General features: G+C 42.5%; 1 protein-coding gene across 2 annotated transcripts in view; it reads left to right on the top strand.

The window, feature by feature from the left end:
• CHD6 (chromodomain helicase DNA binding protein 6) overlaps positions 1 to 21,764 on the top strand; it is a 173,705-nt gene that overhangs the window by 113,034 nt on the left and 38,907 nt on the right. For both annotated transcript variants that reach the window (XM_054573731.1, XM_054573730.1), the window contains 8 exons: positions 3,403 to 3,567; positions 4,890 to 5,069; positions 6,070 to 6,180; positions 7,826 to 8,028; positions 8,699 to 8,898; positions 9,588 to 9,747; positions 17,112 to 17,201; positions 19,289 to 19,392. In XM_054573731.1, coding sequence (XP_054429706.1) covers positions 3,403 to 3,567; positions 4,890 to 5,069; positions 6,070 to 6,180; positions 7,826 to 8,028; positions 8,699 to 8,898; positions 9,588 to 9,747; positions 17,112 to 17,201; positions 19,289 to 19,392 — 1,213 coding nt within the window. The remainder of the gene's footprint in view (positions 1 to 3,402; positions 3,568 to 4,889; positions 5,070 to 6,069; positions 6,181 to 7,825; positions 8,029 to 8,698; positions 8,899 to 9,587; positions 9,748 to 17,111; positions 17,202 to 19,288; positions 19,393 to 21,764) is intronic.

A 21,764-nucleotide genomic window follows, 5' to 3' on the forward strand; every position in this document is an offset into this window, starting at 1 on the left:
ATTGCCCCCTAAGTGCCAGGACAGTCTCTTACATAAACATAACTCAGTTCTCAGAATCAGGAAATGAGAATACTGTCCTAAGCCCATAGTCTATATCCAAATTTTATGATTTCCCTCACCATTCTTTATAGCTATTAGTCCCCCTAAGATCCAATCCAGGATCACCCAATACCTAAAATTCTCATTTCTCTTTAGTCTCCTTTTTTGTAGATCAGTTCCTCAATTTTTATTTTCCTTTTATGACTTTGATGTTTTTGAAGAGTACAGGCCAGTTGTTTCATAGATTGTCCCTCGGCTTGTCTGTGTGCCGTCGGGGCTGGATTCAGGTTGAATAATACTAATGAAGTGAGATGTCCTCGTACACCACAACACGAGAAACATGATGTTTGCCCAACAGTATAGACTTTGGTCTCTTAGTTAAGTGACATCTGCCAGATTTCTCCACTGTAAGTTGCTATTTTTCCCTTTGAAATTAATAACCAATTTTGGAGAGATGCTCTGAGACTGTGTAAGTGCCCTGTTCTTCATCAGAGTTGTGCCCATTTTAGTTTCCATTGATTATTCTTGCTTCAATCAGTCATCACTGTGATGGCTGCAAAGGGGTGATTTTCTGTCTCCCCACATTTTGTTGGTTATATTCCACTATAAATAGGAAGAGTTTTCCCTGTTCTCACATTTATTTATGTCAATATGTCCTCATGGGTTCTTTTTTATTCAGTGGGTTATATTCCATTGCTATGTGTATTTATTTTGATGTTGCAATAGTCCTAGACTTAGCCAGTGGAGGCCTCCTCAAGTTTCAGTGTTATTTTGATATGGGTCCATCATTCTTTGAGTACTTCCTTGCATTCTGACACAGTAATATGTTTCAGGCTTATCTTATACTTTGTCTACCCCAGCCTTGGAATTAACCTTTTCTCTAACATGCCTTTGTTCTGTCTTTATGAACAATGGTATTTAGAAACCAAGATCTAAGAATTAGTTGTATTCTTTGCCACTGGTACACCATTGCTTCTAGACCCTCTCAGTGGACATAGCTAGAATACATGCACACACAGAATATAAATATGCATATATACACGTTTTCATATGTAGATGTGTGTATATGAATACATTTGTACATAAAGTTAGGTGTTAATACACATATAGCCACATCTATTTCTGTGTCTATATATATGCATGTTCATATACACACATGCACATACCTAACCTTGAGTTAATACTGATACCTCCAAGCCCACTTTAACACCACAGAGTTATTCTAGTTTTTCTTTTCATATTCATAACTTCCTTTTTCAACAATGAAAACATCGATTCCTATTATCATTAATAGATGTACTAATTTGCTCATTCCTGGTGTACACAGAAAGTTGTTTTGAAATTGCTGACTGTACCACTGTGAAAAAGAAACCTACCTACAAATGTGTATTTAAAACACTATAATTTGACTGTACCTACTTAGTGGAATATAACCCTAAATGGGAGAAAACAGAAATCTTACAGTTTTTGGTAATTATGTTTTGGGGAGATTATATTGGCACTGTTTTTCCAGTACTGTTATGTATATCATGGGATAAATCAAATGAGTGATGATATTGTTGGGATTAGGAACTCAACTTTTAAACATTATTAAAAAGAGATACAGATATATGACTACTGAAATTTAAATTTTATAGTTTTAAATCTGAATTTAAAATGTCAGTATGATCTCATGATATATTTTGTCTTTTAGTGCATATGGCTGCATCTACTGTAAACACACAAATACTTCTGTTTTGCCCATTGAACAGGCCTAGAAACAATGACTAACCTTCTAGAACATCCAGATTATTGTCTCTACCTACCATTTCCCAATAAAAGAAACTAGGACTCCTTGAAAAAAAATGGCTGACTCCAGTTCTGGGCAGGAAATATACAATAGGAGCATGAAACATGTCTTACCAGAAAGCAAGGGAGCCATCAGAGACTACTGGTTTTTGAAATAGTATGCAGACATAAACACAGACATACCCATACCTTTTCCTTTGTCTGTATGTATATGTATGTTTATACATGCACACATTCTAACCATGAGCTCATCCTAGTCTAACACTAGAGTTTATTCTAGTCTCCCTCCTTTCTGTATTTGACTGGATCATGTCAGAACTCAGGAGCCAAGTTGAAGAGGTTCTCACCAGCCATTTTTGAACAGCAATAAAAATACTGAGAGTGGTGCAGTATATGTTTAATTTAAATGCAACTTTATTGTGTTCCTTTAAAAAGAAGTAATAAAAATCCTCCTTGGTCACTTTTGGGGGATATTATTTTGGAAACTGATTAAAGAAAGAGAAGGAATTAAACATTTACCTTGTCTCTTCTATATGAACTGTGTATCAGGATAACCAAAAACTTGATGAGGGAAATTGTAACTCCTAATGAATTAATCAGTCTAGGCAGTGATCATCAATACAAAATAAAGACCACCAGACATCATGTGCCTCTTGATGGAAATTCAACACTACCTATGGAATACACTTGCCAAAAGTGAGATCTTAGCCTGGTTAAGTCTCAAGATATAATTTCCAGTTTAGAGGAGATATCAGGAACCAAGGAACATGATCCATGACACAGCCAGAATGAAGATGGCAAAATGCAGACTTGGAGAAACTATAATATAGATAGCTGATTTCTCAAAAAAAGAAAATTCATTGCATTTGAAAAAAGAGATCAAAGGCAGGGAATATCAACCACTTACAATGTATGGTCTTTATTTGGATCCTGGTCCCAGCAAGCAAGCTTTAAAATATATATATGAGACAAGCAGGGAAATTGGAACAGGCTCAGTCTTAATTTTTTGCAGTATGGAAACGGTAATATGTTTCTTGAAAGTCCTTACCTTTAGAAATGCACATTGAAATGTATAAGTATAAAACAATATGGTGCCTAGGATTTGCTTCATAATAATCTTGGAGGGTAGAGGCATAATAAAGATGAAACAGGATGGCCCCTAAGAGGTTATTATACTTTTCTCTACTTTGGTCTCTGTGTGAAATTTTCTACAGTAAAATGAAAAAAAATAAAAAAATGGAGTACCAACTCTGAGGCATTTCCCAAAAGAGCAGGACAGCATCCGGGATTGAGTGCCTCCACTAAGTTCACAGGCTAGTGGGGGGAGTAAACCGTGTTCTTCTCAGCACTTTCCCCTAGCACGTGGCAGTCACTCAATAAATAGTGGGTGACGAAATAAGTGACCTTGAAAGGACAGCTGACATTTGGGTGAATTCTGTTCCTAAATCAGTTCCATGACTCATAACTGTGAGATCTGACCACTTATACCGCATAGAATTTAAGCATTTCCCCATTTTTTGAGCCACTGCCATTATATCTGGTGACATGATGTACATGACCCTCCTTCCTTCCCAGGCTCAGGCCCGATGTCACCGGATAGGCCAAAGTAAAGCCGTGAAGGTATATCGCCTCATTACTCGGAACTCCTATGAGCGAGAAATGTTTGACAAGGCCAGCCTAAAGCTGGGTCTAGACAAGGCAGTTCTTCAGGACATCAACCGGAAGGGTGGCACCAATGGGGTGAGTATGACGGTACCTGCTGTGGAGCCTTAAGCAGTCATCACAGAGGTGGGGCCTCTCTAGATTCTTCCTTCCTACAGCTGTTTTAAGATTGACTTTCACTGAACTGAGTCAGGCCACACAACTTTGTTAGCTAATTCCCTACAGTGGAGGGTAAATCAGGGTCAGGTCTTTGCATTTGATAAATTGATAAAGGAAATCTGTAGGAACAATTACATGGAAGGATTGCCCAACATGGAGTAACATTTCAGTAAACAGAGTTGTTTACAGTGCCCATTGGAAGTCAGTAGATCTTTAACAGTCTTAACTCTAAATTATCTATTGTCACCATGCTTTATCTCATACTCTGGAATTTACACTCCCCTGGGGGTACAATGGAACCTATTTTATCTGTATTCCTCAAGGTCCCTAACAGTCCTTGGCATATTCAATATACTCAGTGCATGATGGTCAGTGAATAAATGAATGAATATCTTAGCAGCTTGAAATATGGCTGTTATTCAAATATTTTCCCCTCTAGGGGGTATAAAAATTGCAGCTAAGATTCTTAAATTATATTAAAGTATAGGTAAACAAAGCAGAGTATCTCCTTAATCTCTGGGCTTGGGGCATCAAAGATTGGGAATTAAAACTTTCTAAATGAATTGTCTTTAGTCCAGATGTTCTGTATCCTCTTAGCTATGCATGTGTTGCTAAGTGTAATACTTCACGTTACCAGTGCTGCGAGTCATGGAATTCCCTCTTGTGATTGATGTAAAGAGAACCAGATTCTTAATTAGAACCAGGAAAGGGTGTTTTGAACTCCCATTTCCTGTTTTCAACAAGCAATTGGGAAGATCACACTTGGCACAGGATCCTTTCTTCAGTTAAGAAATGACATCATTTCCAATACTAATGTATTTATTTAATAATGAAGAAATCATTATTCTTCAGCTTGTTTGGTACATCTGGAGGTTTTTAAAGATACAGACTCAAACTAAAATATAAAATAAATATTAAGTATATCCTCTTCAGTGGTTGATGGTTTTAATGGCTTGTGACATTTGATAATAACCAACGTCCCAAAGAATGTTAAGACCGTTGGGTCATGTGCTGGGTGTTATTCCAGAGCTCCCTATACAGGATTGTGTGCCTGCCCTCTCCATGGTTCTCTTGAGTGTCTTTTTCTGGGTTTTCATTTTCTCAAGCTTGTCCATGTCTTTATTCTTCTGACATGTGCAATTAGTTGAGGAGCTGTGTACTGAGTCACAACAGCCATATTTGAGGCTGTTTTTCTCCTGTGCATTTTCCACTTTTTGAGTAGCCTTTGGTGACCTGTCCAGGTACAACAGCTTTCAAAAATGGAGGTAGAGGACTTGCTCCGGAAAGGTGCTTATGGAGCCTTAATGGATGAGGAAGATGAAGGCTCCAAGTTCTGTGAAGAAGACATAGACCAGATTCTGCAGAGGCGAACTCACACTATCACCATCCAGTCTGAAGGGAAGGGGTCCACTTTTGCCAAGGTATAGGACCTTCTCTCCAGAGTTTGTGTTGGGGGGAGCGAGGAGAAAATCGTTTATGCTTTGACCCTTATTATCCAGGCGTTTTGATTCCCTAAATACAAACCATTGAGATTGGCTGCACATATATTTGGTGTGGCTGAAGAGACAGGTTCTTAGAGGGTGTGTCAGTAATGAGTCAGAAGCCACAGAAGGAAAACACCACCCCTCACCTTTGGGAGCTGGTGTTCAGTGGGCAGGATAGTCACCTTAGTTTGCGGTGTGCACTAGTCACTGTTCACAAAGACTGCTCTGAAGCCCCTGAATGGTCACCCTGATTCCTTTGCAGAGCACTCCTTGGTCAGTATTCCAGTGAACACTCCAGTCCTCAAACTCAAGCAAGTATTTTGTTCATTTCATGAGAAAATAAGAATTTACTCAAGAAGCCCAGCTTCTAGTCTAGGTGCCTCTTTCCTCTGCCGTGCAGGTCACTGGATTTAGAATTTAGCTCATCAGACCACTTCTCAGATCACTCTCAGGTTTCCCTGATCACAGGCTCCTTGAGCTTTGTGACCTGTCTGATTAAATCTCCTGTTTGGTCACTTATGTGGCTTGTTTTCAGTAGGACATTTTGTGTTTTATAGCCATTGCTTATCTTTGTCCACCTCATACTGCCCACCCAGTGCCTTTTCTGTAGCAGACATTGGGTAACTGGTGGAACCGAGGAAGTTAGAAGAATTACTTCTTTTACAGGGAACTAGGCGTCAAGTAACACATTGCCATTGTATTCTAGGTCTTGTCTTCCTTTTTCCAAGTTTAATGTAAAAAAAAAAAATGATCCTGTAGAATGAATTTGTAATTACCTCACCCAATTTTAAAAAAGAAGAAAAACGTTGAGATTTTTTTAATTCACATTCATTTTGGAGGCTGTGTTTGAGTTTCTGCTGCACCTAAAATAACATAGTAGTCTTACTAATTTGTACTTTGTTCAGGCACAACGTATTGACTCTTGTCTTCTTCACAGGCTAGCTTTGTGGCTTCAGGAAACAGGACAGATATTTCCTTAGATGACCCAAATTTTTGGCAGAAATGGGCTAAAATAGCTGAACTGGACACTGAAGCAAAGAATGAAAAGGTACAGCGTTAAGAATGTTTTATTCCACTGAACATTTCACTGGTGTCTTATAGAACCATAAATTCCCACACAGCTCAAGTCATTATTTACTCCCAAGCCTTAATTGTTTAATGAGATGCTAGACGAAATGCACTTAAAACATGCCTAGCACGTAGACACAACTTCATAAGTGTTAACTGTTTGACCACACAGGTCAAATCTAGCCCTCTGACACAAGCCAGCGTCCCGTCCTTGGTGTGTGACCATTTTACCTCTGTTTCACCATTCCTGTGAAAGAGACCGCCTCTGAATCCTGGGAAGAGGAAAAGAGCATGATAAGGAAGAGTGTTGGCTTCACTTCCTTTCTTTTAGTATCTTGAATTTTTCTATTTCTATACGTAAGAGAGAGAATGGTCTTGGAACAAAACCAGAGTTTGAATCCTGGCTCTGCCCCTGACTGGAGGTACGCCTTTGGGCCAAGGCACTTGGTTTCACCAAAACAAGTGAAAAAAGGACTTGGTAATGCCCATTTTGCAGGGTTGGAGAAGATATTTGTGGCTATAGCTGCCTAGCCTGTTTTGAGGCAGCCCTTACATGTTAGTTTCCCTTCCCTCCATCTCTGACCCTGTCTCCTCTCTTGATGATGAGCATGCATCACTTTTTACCTATCTTCTCACGGGAGTATCGAACTCTTGTGGACCCACGAACCCCAGAGACAATCCCTGCTGATACCTAGCTGATTCAGCAACTGGCACCCAGCGCTAACTCTTCTGCAGGATCACCACAGGTTGCTTAATTCAGCCTCTTTTCTCCAGATAGGAAGATTCTGCAGTCCTTTGTAACCTGTGTTTTACAAGGTCACAATCAAGAAGCCACTCTGCATGGAGGACAGTTGGCCAAAGGGGGGAAGGAAAGAGTTATGCCCTATAGATAGTAAGAAGCAGTTGGAGCATTCCAAAGTGGGAAGTGAGGTGATTGAAGCAGGCACGACACTAGAAATTTATCTGTGCTACATAGATGTGTCTTCGGGAGCTTAGCCTGCCTTCAGGAAGCGGTATAAGGGGAAGGGGTGAGAAGCATGAAATGATGGAGACTAGAAAAGAGGTGATGGTTGTGGCCAGGGGAGCCACCAGAGTGAGTGAGGTTCCTGAACTTTGTTTTTGGTGAAAGACAAAAGGTTGGCATTTAGTGTCAGTGGAAGGCAGAAAATGGAACAGCAGGAATGTGTGTTTGTCTTCAGAAAGTTGCTGAGCAGATGGAATTCTCTGACTCGTCCTGTCTCCAGGGTGCGGACTGCCTCTGCCTGCTGGGCAGGACAGCCGGGGGGCACCACTCCAGCCTTTACTGGCAAGAGCAGACCGCCCCTCTGGGCATGGGGGCCTTGCCTGCCCATACCCATTAGAAGGACTGCAGGGACAGCAGACGGTGGCAGGAGGACAGCACTGGGGGCTGGGGGACACATCAACTTATGCAAGTCCCAGAGAATCCCCTCTGCTTGTCATGGACACAGCAGGTGTGCTGGGGAGAGCCTTTCCTGCTGGAGGATGAGACTGGGTGTGGTTCTTTCCCAGATGTGTCCTGAGGAATGTCTGTAGGACATGCTTATGCCTTGTGATGGGGGTAGAGAGAAGCAGGGCTTTCTCCCCAGTGTCCTCTCTGTTCCTAGGAAAGCTTAGTGATCGACCGGCCTCGCGTGAGAAAGCAGACCAAACACTACAATTCCTTTGAGGAGGATGAGCTCATGGAATTTTCAGAATTAGACAGCGACTCTGATGAAAGGCCTACGAGGTCCAGGCGCCTCAATGACAAAACCAGACGCTACCTCCGAGCCGAATGCTTCCGGGTAGAGAAGAACCTGCTCATCTTTGGGTGGGTATTGGCTTTGCCTGTGCATTGTTTTTCAGTTCCTGAGATTTGTCCAGTGTGCATCTCCAACCTCTGGAGTTACAGGCTTATGGGGGCTCTGTTAGAGCAAGAGTGAACTGTGCTTTCTGCCCATGACCCTCCCCACCTCCCCCAAGCGCCCCAGCTTCGTGTGCTCTGCTGCCTTATTGTAGACGTGCCATGATTTTCTCTCTCTGCTACTAATCTGCTGCCTGGTACTAATTTCCTGCTTTTTTACCCCAAGGATGTATAAGGAGTCAGTGCAACAGATGTTATTGTTAAGGCTTGATTCGTGCAGGGCTCTGGCTCTGGTGGAAATAAGAGATGGAGCTTCTAGGAGTTCACCATTGTTTTTGAATACTGCCACTGGACTCTTGTTTTAATTCCAAATTTTTGTTCCTTACTCCAAATATCTTTGTTCCTCTCTTCCTAACAAACTAGTGATCCTGTAAAGCTCTAAGTGTCAGTGTCCAGGTCACCGTAGTGACGTTTGGTATGCTACAGCATGCAGTCCTCCAAGGCCTTTCAGGACAAAGCCCACAGGGCAATCAATACACCCAACATGAGACGCTCACTTGGCTCCTGTTTGTCCTGCGGTGTTGAGGGCATGCATGTCCCTTGCTCCCTCCAACACCCTCTATATTTCCACTCTCAGCTGGGGCCGATGGAAGGACATCCTGACCCATGGGCGATTCAAGTGGCACCTGAATGAAAAGGACATGGAGATGATATGCCGTGCCCTGCTGGTGTACTGTGTCAAGCATTACAAGGGGGATGAGAAGATCAAGAGTTTCATTTGGGAACTGATCACACCTACCAAAGATGGGCAGGCCCAGACCCTCCAGAACCACTCAGGTGAGAGGTGGCCTGAGAAGCACGGACTCTCCTGCACTTCCTCCCTCTTCCTGTGTTGGTCCATGTTGCTGTGCTTTGAGGAGCTCCCCTTTCTCCAATATATTTCAGAATGTTACCTGTGGGAAAGCATGATGATTTTTTTAGTTCTTTCTCAGAATCATCCAGATGTTTTGTTTAAGTACTAAAAGCATTTCCCACGTTCCAGTCCTGCCCACTAACTTGAGCATCACAGGGGTTCTTCCTCTGAATCGGGGACTCAGCTCTGTCTCCATAGTTTGTCTTTTGCACTTTACAGTGCTGACTCCACCTCTGTCTGTGCCTTCTCTTGTGCTGCGCTTCTCCTTCCCTGTGCTTGGCCACAGCTCACCTTCAGGCTTCAGATCGACTGTTCCCTTTCCCTGGCTAGGCTATACGCTCCCAAAGGGTGCAGGTTATATGGTACGCCTTTCTGGATCTCTTCGTGGAGTGCTTGGTAAATTCTTACTGCTTGACTGAATGGTCCTGGGCTTTACTAAGTGGGAACCAGTCACATCTCCTTATGCCATCACTGTTTGGTGGACTGAGGAGTGGGGTCTGTTGTCCAGAGCCACCACACACAGCCTAGTTGCCTCTTCGCAAGCCCAACCCAGCTCCGTCCGAGCACCCATGTTTAAGCTGCCTTGTCTCATTGACCTGCCGTTCTGTTTCAGGGTTGTCTGCTCCAGTCCCCAGAGGGAGGAAGGGGAAGAAGACAAAGAATCAGCTGCTGCTTCCAGAGTTAAAGAATGCAGACTGGCTGGCCACCTGCAACCCTGAAGTTGTCTTGCATGATGATGGCTACAAGAAACACCTCAAGCAACACTGCAACAAGTGAGTGTGTCCCTTTGCATCCCCTGCTAGCAGTTCTACCTGTTGTCCAGGTTCTGGGACCCCTGCAGGAGCACTTGATGTTCCTGTACTTCCATGCAAGGTCTGGAAAAGCAGGATATGGGGTCTAAGTTGGGTCATGATTCACCAGCGTTAAAGCCTCTCTAATTGCTTTAACAGTATCTCTTCTCCCCTAGAACCTAACCTCTCTACCAATGCAGTTTGTACCCTGGGGTTGTTTTTATTTAACCTCTCAAATCCAGTTAGGACACTAGTGAATTCACTGGTCTCCTTTTCCTTTGTCTCCCTCCGCCCCTGAGATCACAGAAGCATAAGCAAAAGGCTGGCCTTAGTATCCACTACTCAGCCCCTGTGCCAAGTTGTTTCCTCTTCTAAATTTGCTCTTGCATCCAGGAACTTTATAGACATGCATTTGAGACAGTATTTTTACATCCCTGGGCTGACATCTGGGGTGGGGTAGGGAGAGACAGGAAAAAGTAGTAGAAAATGAAACTCTATTCTTGTGAAGTTTCATGTGGAGTTAAGGCATTCAACCACAAAAATAGTAACAAGTTTGCACATGGATATTTGCATCATTATACAGTGTAGTTAGTAGAATTAAAAGGACCCTCGGAAACCTAATCCAGCTTCCTAGGTCATGCAAGAATTATATCCCTGGCATTCTGAAGGCAGTGAGAAAGCCTCTGCCTACATACCTCTGATTATAAAGAGTTTTAGTACCTTAGCCCTGACCGGTGTGGCTCAGTTGGTTGGATGTCATCCCACAAAATGAAGGGTCACTGGTTCAATTCCTGGTCAGGGCACATGCCTGGGTAGTGGGTTTGGTCCCCTGTCGGGGCATGTATGAGAGGCGACTGATCGATACTTCTCTCCTTCTCTTTCTCCTTCCCTTCCTCTCCTCTAAAAATAAATAAAATCTTTTTTAAAAAAGAGTTTAATGCCTTATAAATTAAGAGGTTTTGCTAGGTTTTTCCTTCTTCCCTGTAATGTAACATCAATCTAATGGTTCTGTAGTTGTTGGCAGTTGTTTTTTCTTTCCTTACAACAGATGAAGTCCAGTCCTTTCCCTTCATTCATCCAAATATTTGAAGATAGGTTTCATGCACTATACTGTAATAAAACTACTACACAGAAGTCCAAGATCTTTGGGGACAGTAGGTCTCAATCTCAGACTTAAGGTCACATGCTGTTGATAGTAGAGCCTGACTGGGGCAGGACCCACTGTCATGTTCAATGTGACTGATTCAGAGTCACGACATGGGAGACGGAAGAGGCTGGCTAAGCAGGAGAGCTCATTGAGGGCAGACCTGGAATGGCAGGCTACCTGAGGGCTCTGTGGTAAATGTTTTTTGTTGTTGTTTTTGTTTTTTGTTGATTATTTTATTTTTACCAATACTTTTTTTTTATTTATACATCATGTTTATTCTATTACAGTTGTCTCAATTTTTACCCATTTATCCACCTTCACCCATCCCACCCCCACTCCCCACTCCCACTCTGTTGTCCATGTCCATGGGTCATTCATACATGTTCTTTGTCTAGTCCCTTCCCCTTCTTTCCACCATTGTCCTTTTTCCCCATTCCCTCTGGCCGCTTTCAGTCTGCTCCATGTTTCTGTGCCTGTGGTTTATTTTGTTCATTAGTTTTATTTTGTTGACTAGCGTCCACTTACAGGTGAGATCATATGGTATTTGTCTTTCATCAACTGGCTTATTTCACTTAGTTTAATATCCTCCAGTTCCATCCATGTTGTCACAAAAGGTAAGAGTTCCATCTCTCTCTCTTCCTTTCTTCCTTCCTTTCTTAAATGCAGATTGATTTTATTAATTTTTTTAAATGTCAAAGTTAATTATAAAATATTTTTAAAAATTTAGAACCATTATAACATCTCAGCAATTAAACCAACATGACATCAGCACAGAAATAATCAAGTAGATCAATGAAATATAATGAGCATTCTAGAGACAAACGTATGTATCTGTCTAACAATATAATATATGATTAAGTTGATATTTCAAATCAATGGGTAAAATAAGGCTTATTCAACAAATAAAGTGCATGGACCACTATTACTTGAAATAAAACAAATATAGAGCCCTATTTCACACATTATACAAGAAATATTCAGGTGAGTTAAAAATCAATATATAGAATCTAAAGAGTTTTAGAAGAAAATAGAACTAAGATTTTTCATGGCCTGATGTAAAATATTCAAACCCGAAAGTTATAAATATTGATAATATGACTACATTAAACGTATAACTATATAGTAATATACATATAAAAAAGTTAAAGGACAAGGAATAGAATAGAAAAGTATTTGCAACACATCTAAAACATGGTTAATAGATTTTTTTTTTTTTTTAGGGAAAAAAGTTCTACAAACCTTTAATCAGTAAATGGATAAAGAAAACCACAAAGTCATTTAAAGCTTTTTTTGAAATAATAGAAATAGGCAAGAAATATACTAAAACAGGTTTAGTTTCAACAAATAGTAAAGGAACAATTAAAATAACATCATTGTCACAATCAGATTAATGAGTATTAAAAATATTGGTAATATCAAGTATTGGCAACTCTGAAAGGAACTGGGTATTCATAGAAACTTTTTCTTCATCTTAAAGCAGTCCCTTTAGCATATTTTGCAGTGCTGGTTTGGTGGAGGTGTATTCTTTTAGCCTTCTTTTGTCTTGGAAACTCCTTATTTCACCTTCCATTTTAATTGAGAGCCTTGCTAGGTATAGCAGTCTTGGTTGCAGACCTTTGCTTTTCATGACTTGGAATATTTCTTGCCATTTCCTTCTGGCTTGCAGGGTTTCTGTTGAGAAGTCAGCTGCTAGCCGTACTGGGGCTCCCTTATATGTTACTACCTCTTTCTCCCTTGCTTGCTTCAGGATTTTCTGTTTGTCTTTGATATTTGCCATTCTAATGATGATGTGTCTTGGAGTGGGTTTCATTGGGTTCCTCTTGAATGGGACCCTCTGTGCTTCCAGGACTTGTGTGACTTTTTCTCTCCTCCAAGTAGGGAAGTTTTCCATCATTACTTTTTCAAACAGGTTCTCTATCCCTTCCTCATCCTCTTCTTCTTCTGGTATCCCCATTATATGGATATTATTACATTTCATATTGTCCTATATTTCCCTGAATGCCTATTCATTCTTTTTGAGTCTTTTTTCATTTTCTTTCTCTTTCTGGGAGCTTTTTTCTACCTTATCCTCCAGCCCACTGATTTGGCCCTCAACTTCATCGAGCCTGCTTTTGATTCCTTCTGCTGTGTTCTTCGATTCAGAAATGGTATTCTTCATTTCCTCTTGTCTCTTATTGATAGTTTCTATGTCCTTTTTCATGCTGATACAGTTTGCAGTTAGTTCCTCATAGTTTCCCTGTAGTTTTTGGTAATTCTCTCTGAGCTCACTGAGCTCGTTGAGCTTCCTTAGAACCATTGTTTGGAACTCAGTCTCTGACAGTTTACTTGCCTCTATTTCATTTAGTTTTCTTTCTGGGGATTGCTCCTTTCCCTTCAAGTGGGGCATATTTCTTTGTCTTCCCATTTTTTGTGAGACTCTTCTCTTTTGCTTCTGCTTCTTAAGTTGATCTGTCTTGATCTCCTGACTTTGTGGTGTGAACCTCTGTGGTAAATATTTAGCAGCCATTATTTCTTGAACAAGTGAAATGTTTGACATAAATATGGTATTTGGGGGAGAAAAATTTATCTTGTAATAATTTGCAAGATGGAGTAAGGTAAACCTAGAGCTGAATGGCCAGCTTGAAGAGTTCTGTCATAATTTAAGTGTTGATCATAAGGACCTACATTAGGGTGCTTACTGTAGAATTGGGGAGAAACGGTCAAAATGAGACACATGACTAAGGAAGAATCCATAATGTGTGATGAGGAGTACAAGAAGCACCTAACTCCATAATTGTAAGCCATATAGTCTGGGAGATTGGCAGTGTTTGCAGTCATGATGGAGTGAGAATCATTATATTCACTAAAAGATGAAGAGCACAACAAAGGACTCAGGCTTCGCCTTGTTAAGTTAGAGCAGCATTTGGCTATTCCATCCACAGCTACAGCCATGGGTCTGGAGCGCTGAAAAGCAGCTGAGCTGGAGAGGGTGACATAGAGCTTCTCTCTGCACCTGCAGAGATGATCGCATATGATGACCAGAACCAATATTGACCTTTGAGGAATTCCTTAACGTTTCTCATCACCACCCCCAGAACCTTTCCTGAGTGCATGCCTGACCCTGGGGATCAAGAATAATGCAGTAAAGCACTTCTCCCAGTTCCAATTTCAAGGTGCTGACTGCTCTGCATTATTCTGAATCTGATGGGGGCCACTCTCCTTGTTAGTTCTGGCCCAACGAGACCTGGAAACTCTTAGACTCAGTGTGGGAGTTTCGTTGGCAGTATCCTGACAGGACGTCTTCCAGTCTCTGCAGAGCCTTCCTGCTGATGGGAGTTTGCCATTTCGCAGCAAGGCTCATTTAATTACCAGATGATTCTAATTAATTGACCTTCTGTATATTAAATCTAAAATCTGCTTCCTTGAAACTTCCACCCTTTGATCTTGGTTCTTGGTTCTATCCTGAGATGCAATGGAAAACAGGCAGAATTTCTCCAGCATAACTGGCCCTTGAACTTCTAGATTATGGGCTCTCTTAAGTAGCAAGCTTAGTGCCTCCCCAATAGCAGAAAACGGTTAAGACAGGCTCTGGGGTCAGGACTGCCTAGATTTAAATCCTGACCCCACTGCTGACCAGCAAGTGAATTCTTTAACCTGTGTGTGCCTTTTCTTCAACTAGAATATGGGGTTAATAATAGTTCCTACCTCTTAGCATTATTATGAGGATTAGGCCAGCTTATACACGTTGGCACAGAGTAAGTACTCAAAGCATTGTTATTAGTAGTATAGTATTTAGGGACATGAATTTATCATCTAAAGAACAGTAAAAAGTTAAAAAGCAGCTGCTTCAAATCTAAGCTAAGTCAGGACAACGATTATTCGTTCAGGGTTGGGACTAGTGACTGGAGGGGTTCCCAGGGGCCTTCAGGGGAAATGTTCTGCTTCCTGATCTGGATACTACATGCACATGTGTGTTCAGTTTGTCAAAGTCCCATCAAGCTTTGAGTTTATGCAAAGTGCACTTTTGGGAAGTATATTTCATATCAACAAAAAAAAAATTTTTTTTTTAAGAAAGAGATGAAAAGAAAAGCAATACTGCCCCTGAAATACTAATGGATTTTGTTTGGCTAAAGCAAGAGTGTTGCAAACCAGCTCCAGCTGGGATTATCATCTCACGCTGGAAGGAGGTGGCTCTCCAATAGGAGGTGTCCATCTGTCCACTGAGTTGAATTGTTTCTCATAAGTGAATACTGTTGGCTTTAAAGTCTCTTCTCTCATTCTATGGATACTACCAAATATTAACCCAGGCTTCTCTTTACGTAACTAGAGACAAGTCTGTATCTTACATCTTCAGGAAAGCCTTACTCTGACTGAGCTAGATCTCAGCAGACAGGAATTCTATATCTAACACCCTTGTTCTGGTTCCTAAGGCTGCCAGCCAGGTGAAAGGGTCAGCAGTGGTTGTAAATTCTCAGAGTTCTTAGTCTCTGAGTTTTTTAAAAAAAGAAGAAGACTCAAAATTATTTGAATTCATTGACAGTTAAGGGCAAGGAATGATGTGCCAGAAAATTAAGGGTTTTTTCCAATCTAAAAGTTCACACTATGTGTGTTGCCACCTGCAACCTGAACCGATGGTGGCACTTTCTCCCTGCATTGAAGAAATTGTGTTTTTTAATTTTTTTAGATTTTATCTATTCTTTTTAGAGTGAACGGAAGGGAGGCAGAAAGAGGAGAGAAACATCGATCAGCTGCCTCATGCACGTGCCCTGACTGGGAACCTCACTGTCAACCCTTTGCTTTGCGGTCTGATGTCCAACTGAGCCACACCAGTCAGGGCAGAAATTACGCTTTTGTAGAGGCCTCAATCCTTTATTATTAACATCTTTTGAGTAGGTAATACATATATGTTAAAAATGTTTTCAAAAGTTAAGTTTCCTCCCACCTCCAGTGTCCCTCTTTCCCTCTCCAAAGGCAACCACTGTTAACCTGATTCTTCCAGAAATACTCTGTGCATGGATTAGCTTAGGTGAATATGCTCTCCTTTTCTCTTTCCTAAAATAATGCACTTTACATATTGTTTTTCCTTGCTTCCTTCCTCCCTCCATCCCTTCCTTCCTTCCTTTATTTTGAACAACTTACGTAGAGATTAGTTCGTATATCAGTATATGTAAACTGGCTTACATTTTAAATAGCTAGCCTTCATTCTTGAGTGGTGAGCAAGTGACAGGTATTCTTCCAAACCTCTGCAGCTTAGCTGTGAATATGAAGCGTATCCTGGAACGTGGCCAGCCTTTCTGTGGCTACCCTTACGTTCACCCTGTGCTTGCGTCGGTGAGCCTTTTCCCCGCTTGACCCCACTCTCATCCTTTGTGCTCTGACACTTTCTCGGTTGGTGTCATTTTATAGTTAGACTGCTGTGGGCTCAAGAACAGGGTTAAATTGTTTCCTTCTGTTACATACCGTACAGCACCCAGCACGGAGCAGGGCACACAGTAGTTTTCCAGCAGATGCTTCCTTGATGGCGTTGTTTCAAACATGTTTGGTGCATGAGCGTGGCCCATGCAGAATCACAGTGAATTGAGCATCTCAGGAGAGGAGACATTACTCACTGCCAGTGTTGCCATGAGAAGGACTTTAAAATGTTTCTCTAACTATGCACAAGTGAAACTCTTTAAAAGCAGCATCTTTCAACAACATTACTCACTCTTCAGTAAACTAGTAAACTAGTAACCAGCCCCCTGGAGGGCAGCTCTGCCTAAATGGCCATTGCGGCCATGGAGAAGGGGGGAGTACTCTTTTAAGGACCAAAGGAGTGGTGTCTGCTGCCCCTCTGCCACACGTGCTCAATACAGGGTGACTTATCACGGGGGTCCCCAACCTCTGGGCCATGGACCTATACCAGTCCATGGTATAGGAAGTGGGCCGCACAGCAGCAGGTGAGGTTGAATGCAATGTGCTTGGATCACCCCGAAATCATCCCTCCTACCCTGGTCCGTGGAAAAATTGTCTTCCATGAAACCAGTCCTTGGTACCAAAAAGATGGGGGACCTCAGAAAGCAGATGACTGACGAGATATATTTTCTTGTGTAAAATGGGGGAATCATATCACTAATGGCATGGGGAAGCCCAGAATTTCTCTGTGTCAGCTGGGGGATAACAGTTCACAGGCAGCCCCCATGCTCTAACATGTTTGTGTTATAAATGTGTTCACCTCTCATAGGGTACTTTTGCGAGTCCGGATGCTCTACTACCTAAAAGCAGAGATACTGGGAGAAGCAGCTGATAAAGCGTTTGAAGGAACTCCCGCCAGGTAAGACAAGTCAATCCTAGTTCCCACTGGTAAAGAGTAGCCATAAAGTGCCTGTTCCTGGAAATGGGCCAGTATGCCAGTGCTTCCGGAGGCCTGTGTCCCCACCCCACCAATCGGTTACCTAGGTGGGGGAGCAGGCAGGCAGAGTAAGGACAGTTCACTCAGGCCAACTATAGGAAATCAGGGAGAAAACACTTCTTTGGAAACACAGCTTTTGGTGAGGTTTTAAGTTCATTTTTTGTGTCCCAACAGTTGTAAAATCTTTTTCAAAACAGTCATTTCTCTACCCTAACTAATCATTGTAGAATAACTATTTATTACTTTGATATGCTTTGTCCAATAGGTATATACCAGAAGTTCTGCTTGGGATCCCATTCTTGGCCTTAGTACTCTTCTGCATGTGATGCTTCATCTTTATTTGCTAATCTGTCACCTCCAACCTTTTGATCGTTTTCACTTTGGTCTTGTAAAGTAGTGTTTCCGAGCAGTGGGAACCTCCAAAGATTTGGGGGAATAAGGCTGCCAGACTCCCAGCTTCCACTTGATGAAGTTGTCAGATAGTCCCAGTATATAGGTGGGGTTGCCAGACAGCCTCCTTCACCTGTCCCACATGTGCAGTTTGCTCCAGCCCTGTGCAATGCCTGTCATTCCTAGAGGACACCAGAAGTGTTACTTGAACTTTGCTTTGAGATTACCTGGGGCTGTGGTTTGTGGACATCGACAGTCCTTTCCATGGGCCAATTTATAGTCCAGGGCCATCATCACAGTGACTGTTATGACTTAATATGCTTTCTGTAGTTACTATAGTCATTTTTAGGAGAGATAGGTTGTTTGAGTAAAAGGGTTGAATTTGTGAGTCATAAATGCAGCAAAATTCAGTCCTATCATTTGTATTATGTGTTACCTGGCACAAGTCCCTGTTACATGCTTTCTTAGACCTGCAGTCAGATGGAGAGAGATGGAAGCTAAGCAGAACATAGAGAGTATGAGTCCATTGTACACGTTCTTCCCTCCTTTCCTCTGCTTTCCTCAATCGTAGCTCTCCCTGGTCTCATTCAGTTTAATGTCGTATTATATAGCAGTTGCCATAAGGAATAAATAACAGTTCATCCCAGAAAGTCATTTGGCCCGTGGCAGCAGAGCAGTGGACCCTGCAGTGGGCCCGAGAGGGAGCGCTCGCTGCCTGGAGTGGTGGGGCCATGGGAACCCATGCCCACAGGGGAGCTGGGCCTGGCCAGGGGCAGTCAGCCCTGTGTCACAGTAGGAAGAGCCTGATGGAAGACGAAACTTGAGATGCGACAGAGGAACCATCCCAGAGGCTGGGAGGTGGGAGAAAGGAGCCATGCAGGTGGATGTTCTCCCCCGCGTTCAGACAAATGAAGACAGTGAGCTGAGGGCCCGTGTGAGCTCTCAGAACATGTACAGAAGTTCAGAGAGTGGCTGATGGTACAAGCCTCTTAATCCCCTCGTGTCTGCTCCTTAGGGTGAGTTAATAGCATCACTTTGGCCAGGACCAGTGCAGTGTGTGATCACTTTTGACCCTACAGACCTCCTGTGGCCCGTGTCTGATAAAGGGCTCTCCTCACATCCCTGCATGTACCAAACCCACATCCTGCTCTCAGATCGTGGCTGAGATCTCTACATGTTGCTCCAGGATGATACAGACGCTTATCTTTTCAGCACTTGATCGTGGATAAATTAAACCATTCGAGGGGTATTCTCCCTTCAGAGAAATAATATATAGATGGATTTAGCTGTGGTTCTCAACTGATGACACACATCAGAACACGTTGTACATGTAGATGCCAAGGCCTCGCCCCAGACTGACGAACAGTGAGCTCTCCAAGAGGTGTGTCAGTGCAAGGTGGAACGTGGAAGTCAGGTCCACATGCCGGGATCGCTCACTGAGTGAGCCTCAGAAAGCCCTGGTTAAGAAACCGTGGCCCACAGCCTTCTGCGTCCTTGTTACTTTGTGTCTAAGCATATAACTAGGCACTGTGGCTTAATACCAGGGTCCAGCCAGTAGCTCTTACCTTGTTTTCTGTCTGCATTAAAGGAACTCTGAGTTTACACCCTTCCTTCCTCAGGGAGCTGGAAGTGCCTCTGCCCGACATTGACTACGTGGAGATCCCAGTGGACTGGTGGGATGCCGAGGCCGATAAGTCTCTTCTGATTGGTGTATTCAAACATGGTGTGTATTTCAGTGGACATTCCCCTTTCCTGAAAACTGCAAGGCCCTGTTGCAAGTCTAGTAGAAAGTAGAGCCTTACCTCTGCCCTCTTGATATTTCAGGCAGATGAATGTGAACCATGAAATTCCAGCGCACATTTGTGTTAGTGGGGAACTTCAGAGGATGATTGTGGTGGTGAAGACCTCGTGTCTTCCTCATACTAACAATCCGTCTGTGCACTCGGGCCTGGGACTGCCCCACGTTCCTTTACTTCTGTTGTCCCAGCTTCTGGCCAGGTGCCTGGCACGTGGTAGCACCTGTTGTTTCTTTTTTTTTTTTTTCTTAAACTGTGTTTTGTTGTTTATGCTATTACAGTTGTCCCTTCTTTTTCTTACTTGCACTTCGTTTTTCTCGAGTGAAGGAATAAATGAGGGAAATGATAATGTTTTAGCATTCCATATGTTCACAGAATTCTAAGGTCATTCCAGGTAATCTCCGTATTTCTGGTTTGCCCTATTGGGTATAAAATTTGAGACCTGAATATGGCATGGGCATTTTTTTTTTAATGTGGTAAGCAAGAGACTAAGGGGACTGAGAATCTTAGGAGTAGCTTCGAAACTGAAATAAGTGCCCCCTTTTCTCACTTCTGGCACTGTTCTAAGCACCCACCCTTGCCTTCTGGCAACAGTTAAAATGAATAATGAAAGTGCCAGGTGATAATCACTATTGTGTGCTTTATACACACCTTTTCTGCAAGTGACTTAACTGAAATTTTGAACTGTGGATAGCAGAGTTTAAAGTGGGAAGAGTTCATTACACTTGGCTTTTACTGCCAGCTCTGCCACTTACTAAATGTCTGACCTTGGGCACGTCATAAACATCTCTGACCTAATTACTTACCTATACAGGGGAATACCATCAAAAGAGCCGAGCTGGAGAGTTGTTGGAAGATTAAATAAGACAATATAGGTAAACTGCCTAGAACAGTGCTTGGTACATAATAGATGCTTGATGCTGTTCCACTGTCGCTTATTACTCTGCCTTTGGAATGTAAACTTTCTAACACATGCCCTATGAGTAGAACTCTTACTGGCTAACCAGTTGCATTTTCTCTGTATCTGCGGGTTTCACATTCACAGATTCAACCAAACGCAGATAAAAAATATTAAACAGGAAAAAAAAGTCCCAGAAAGTTCCAAAAAGCAAAACTTTAATTTTACCGTATGCCAAGTACTACGCTGAATCTTCATGACTAAAGTATTACGCAGGCATCCCTGCTGTAGTGTATGCAAATATGGATTATATGCAAATACTACACCATTTTATTTAAGGGACTTGAGCATCTGTGGATTTTGGTAATCTCAGGGATATCATAGAACCAAACTTCCCTGGATATTGAGGGATGATATTTTAATGAGGAATCCCCCCAAAACTGGGATTCTGGTGCTCCAAGTTCAGGCTTCAGGATCCCAGCCCAGTGCTGCCAAGGGTTCTTTGTTGGACCACTGGGGTTAGGCTGGAATGGTGCTGCCATAGAACGACCTGTGACTCTGGAAATGTCCTTTTTCTGCCCTGGAAGTCTCCTATAAAGGAGCCACATGTTGAGCACTTGAAATGCAACAAATAGAAATGAGCTACTGTATTTTTTATTTTATGTAGTTTTAATTAAAATAGCCATGTATGGCTCCTCTGTTGGACAGTACAGGGCTAGAACTCAGCTCTGAAGAGGGAAGAAGCAGCCTGTGACCTCCCTAGCTCAAGGGAGTACAGTGTAACTGAGCCCTGGTTTAATCTAATTTTGGAAAGAACCTAGAAGTAGACAGGCTGCTGGAGGCAACCACATTCCAGAGCATCTAAACTTGGTGCATGCAGGGAAAGTCTACTGACCCTGTGTCTTGTTTTAGTGGTGGCTTTGGAGCATGTTGCCAAATCCCTGATTAAGACAATGTGGTGTCAGAGGATGCACTTGTAGTCCCACCAGTATGGCAGACAGAATTTACATGCCTCCTCTCCCTTCCATAAGCCAACACACTGACCACAAACATACAGAAAGCCTAGGCGAATTATGAGTGTAACACTACCTAGCTGAACCTGAAAGAAATAAAGGAAATCCCCAGATGGAGAGCTGAAAGCCCAGGAGCTGATAGGACAGCAGACCAGAGGGTCTGGGTGTTGAATACCCACACTGAAACAGGAAACAAGCCCCCACGGGAAAGGAGGGCAAGGAAAGGCTCTCTGAGTGGCCCAGAGAAGCAGCGCTGGAAGAGCATGCTTCTGAGAGAGAAAGAAATGGAGACATGAAAGAGAAGATGAGGTGGAAGGTAGAATGAGATTGGCAGCTGAGGGGCGAAACAAGATATTTCAGGCAAATACTAACAACCAAAACAAAGCGA

Source organism: Pteronotus mesoamericanus, unplaced genomic scaffold (assembly GCF_021234165.1).
Source record: "Pteronotus mesoamericanus isolate MK-2021 breed Mesoamerican mustached bat unplaced genomic scaffold, CSHL_Meso_final contig_25, whole genome shotgun sequence".
In the NCBI taxonomy this organism is placed as follows: domain Eukaryota; kingdom Metazoa; phylum Chordata; class Mammalia; order Chiroptera; family Mormoopidae; genus Pteronotus; species Pteronotus mesoamericanus.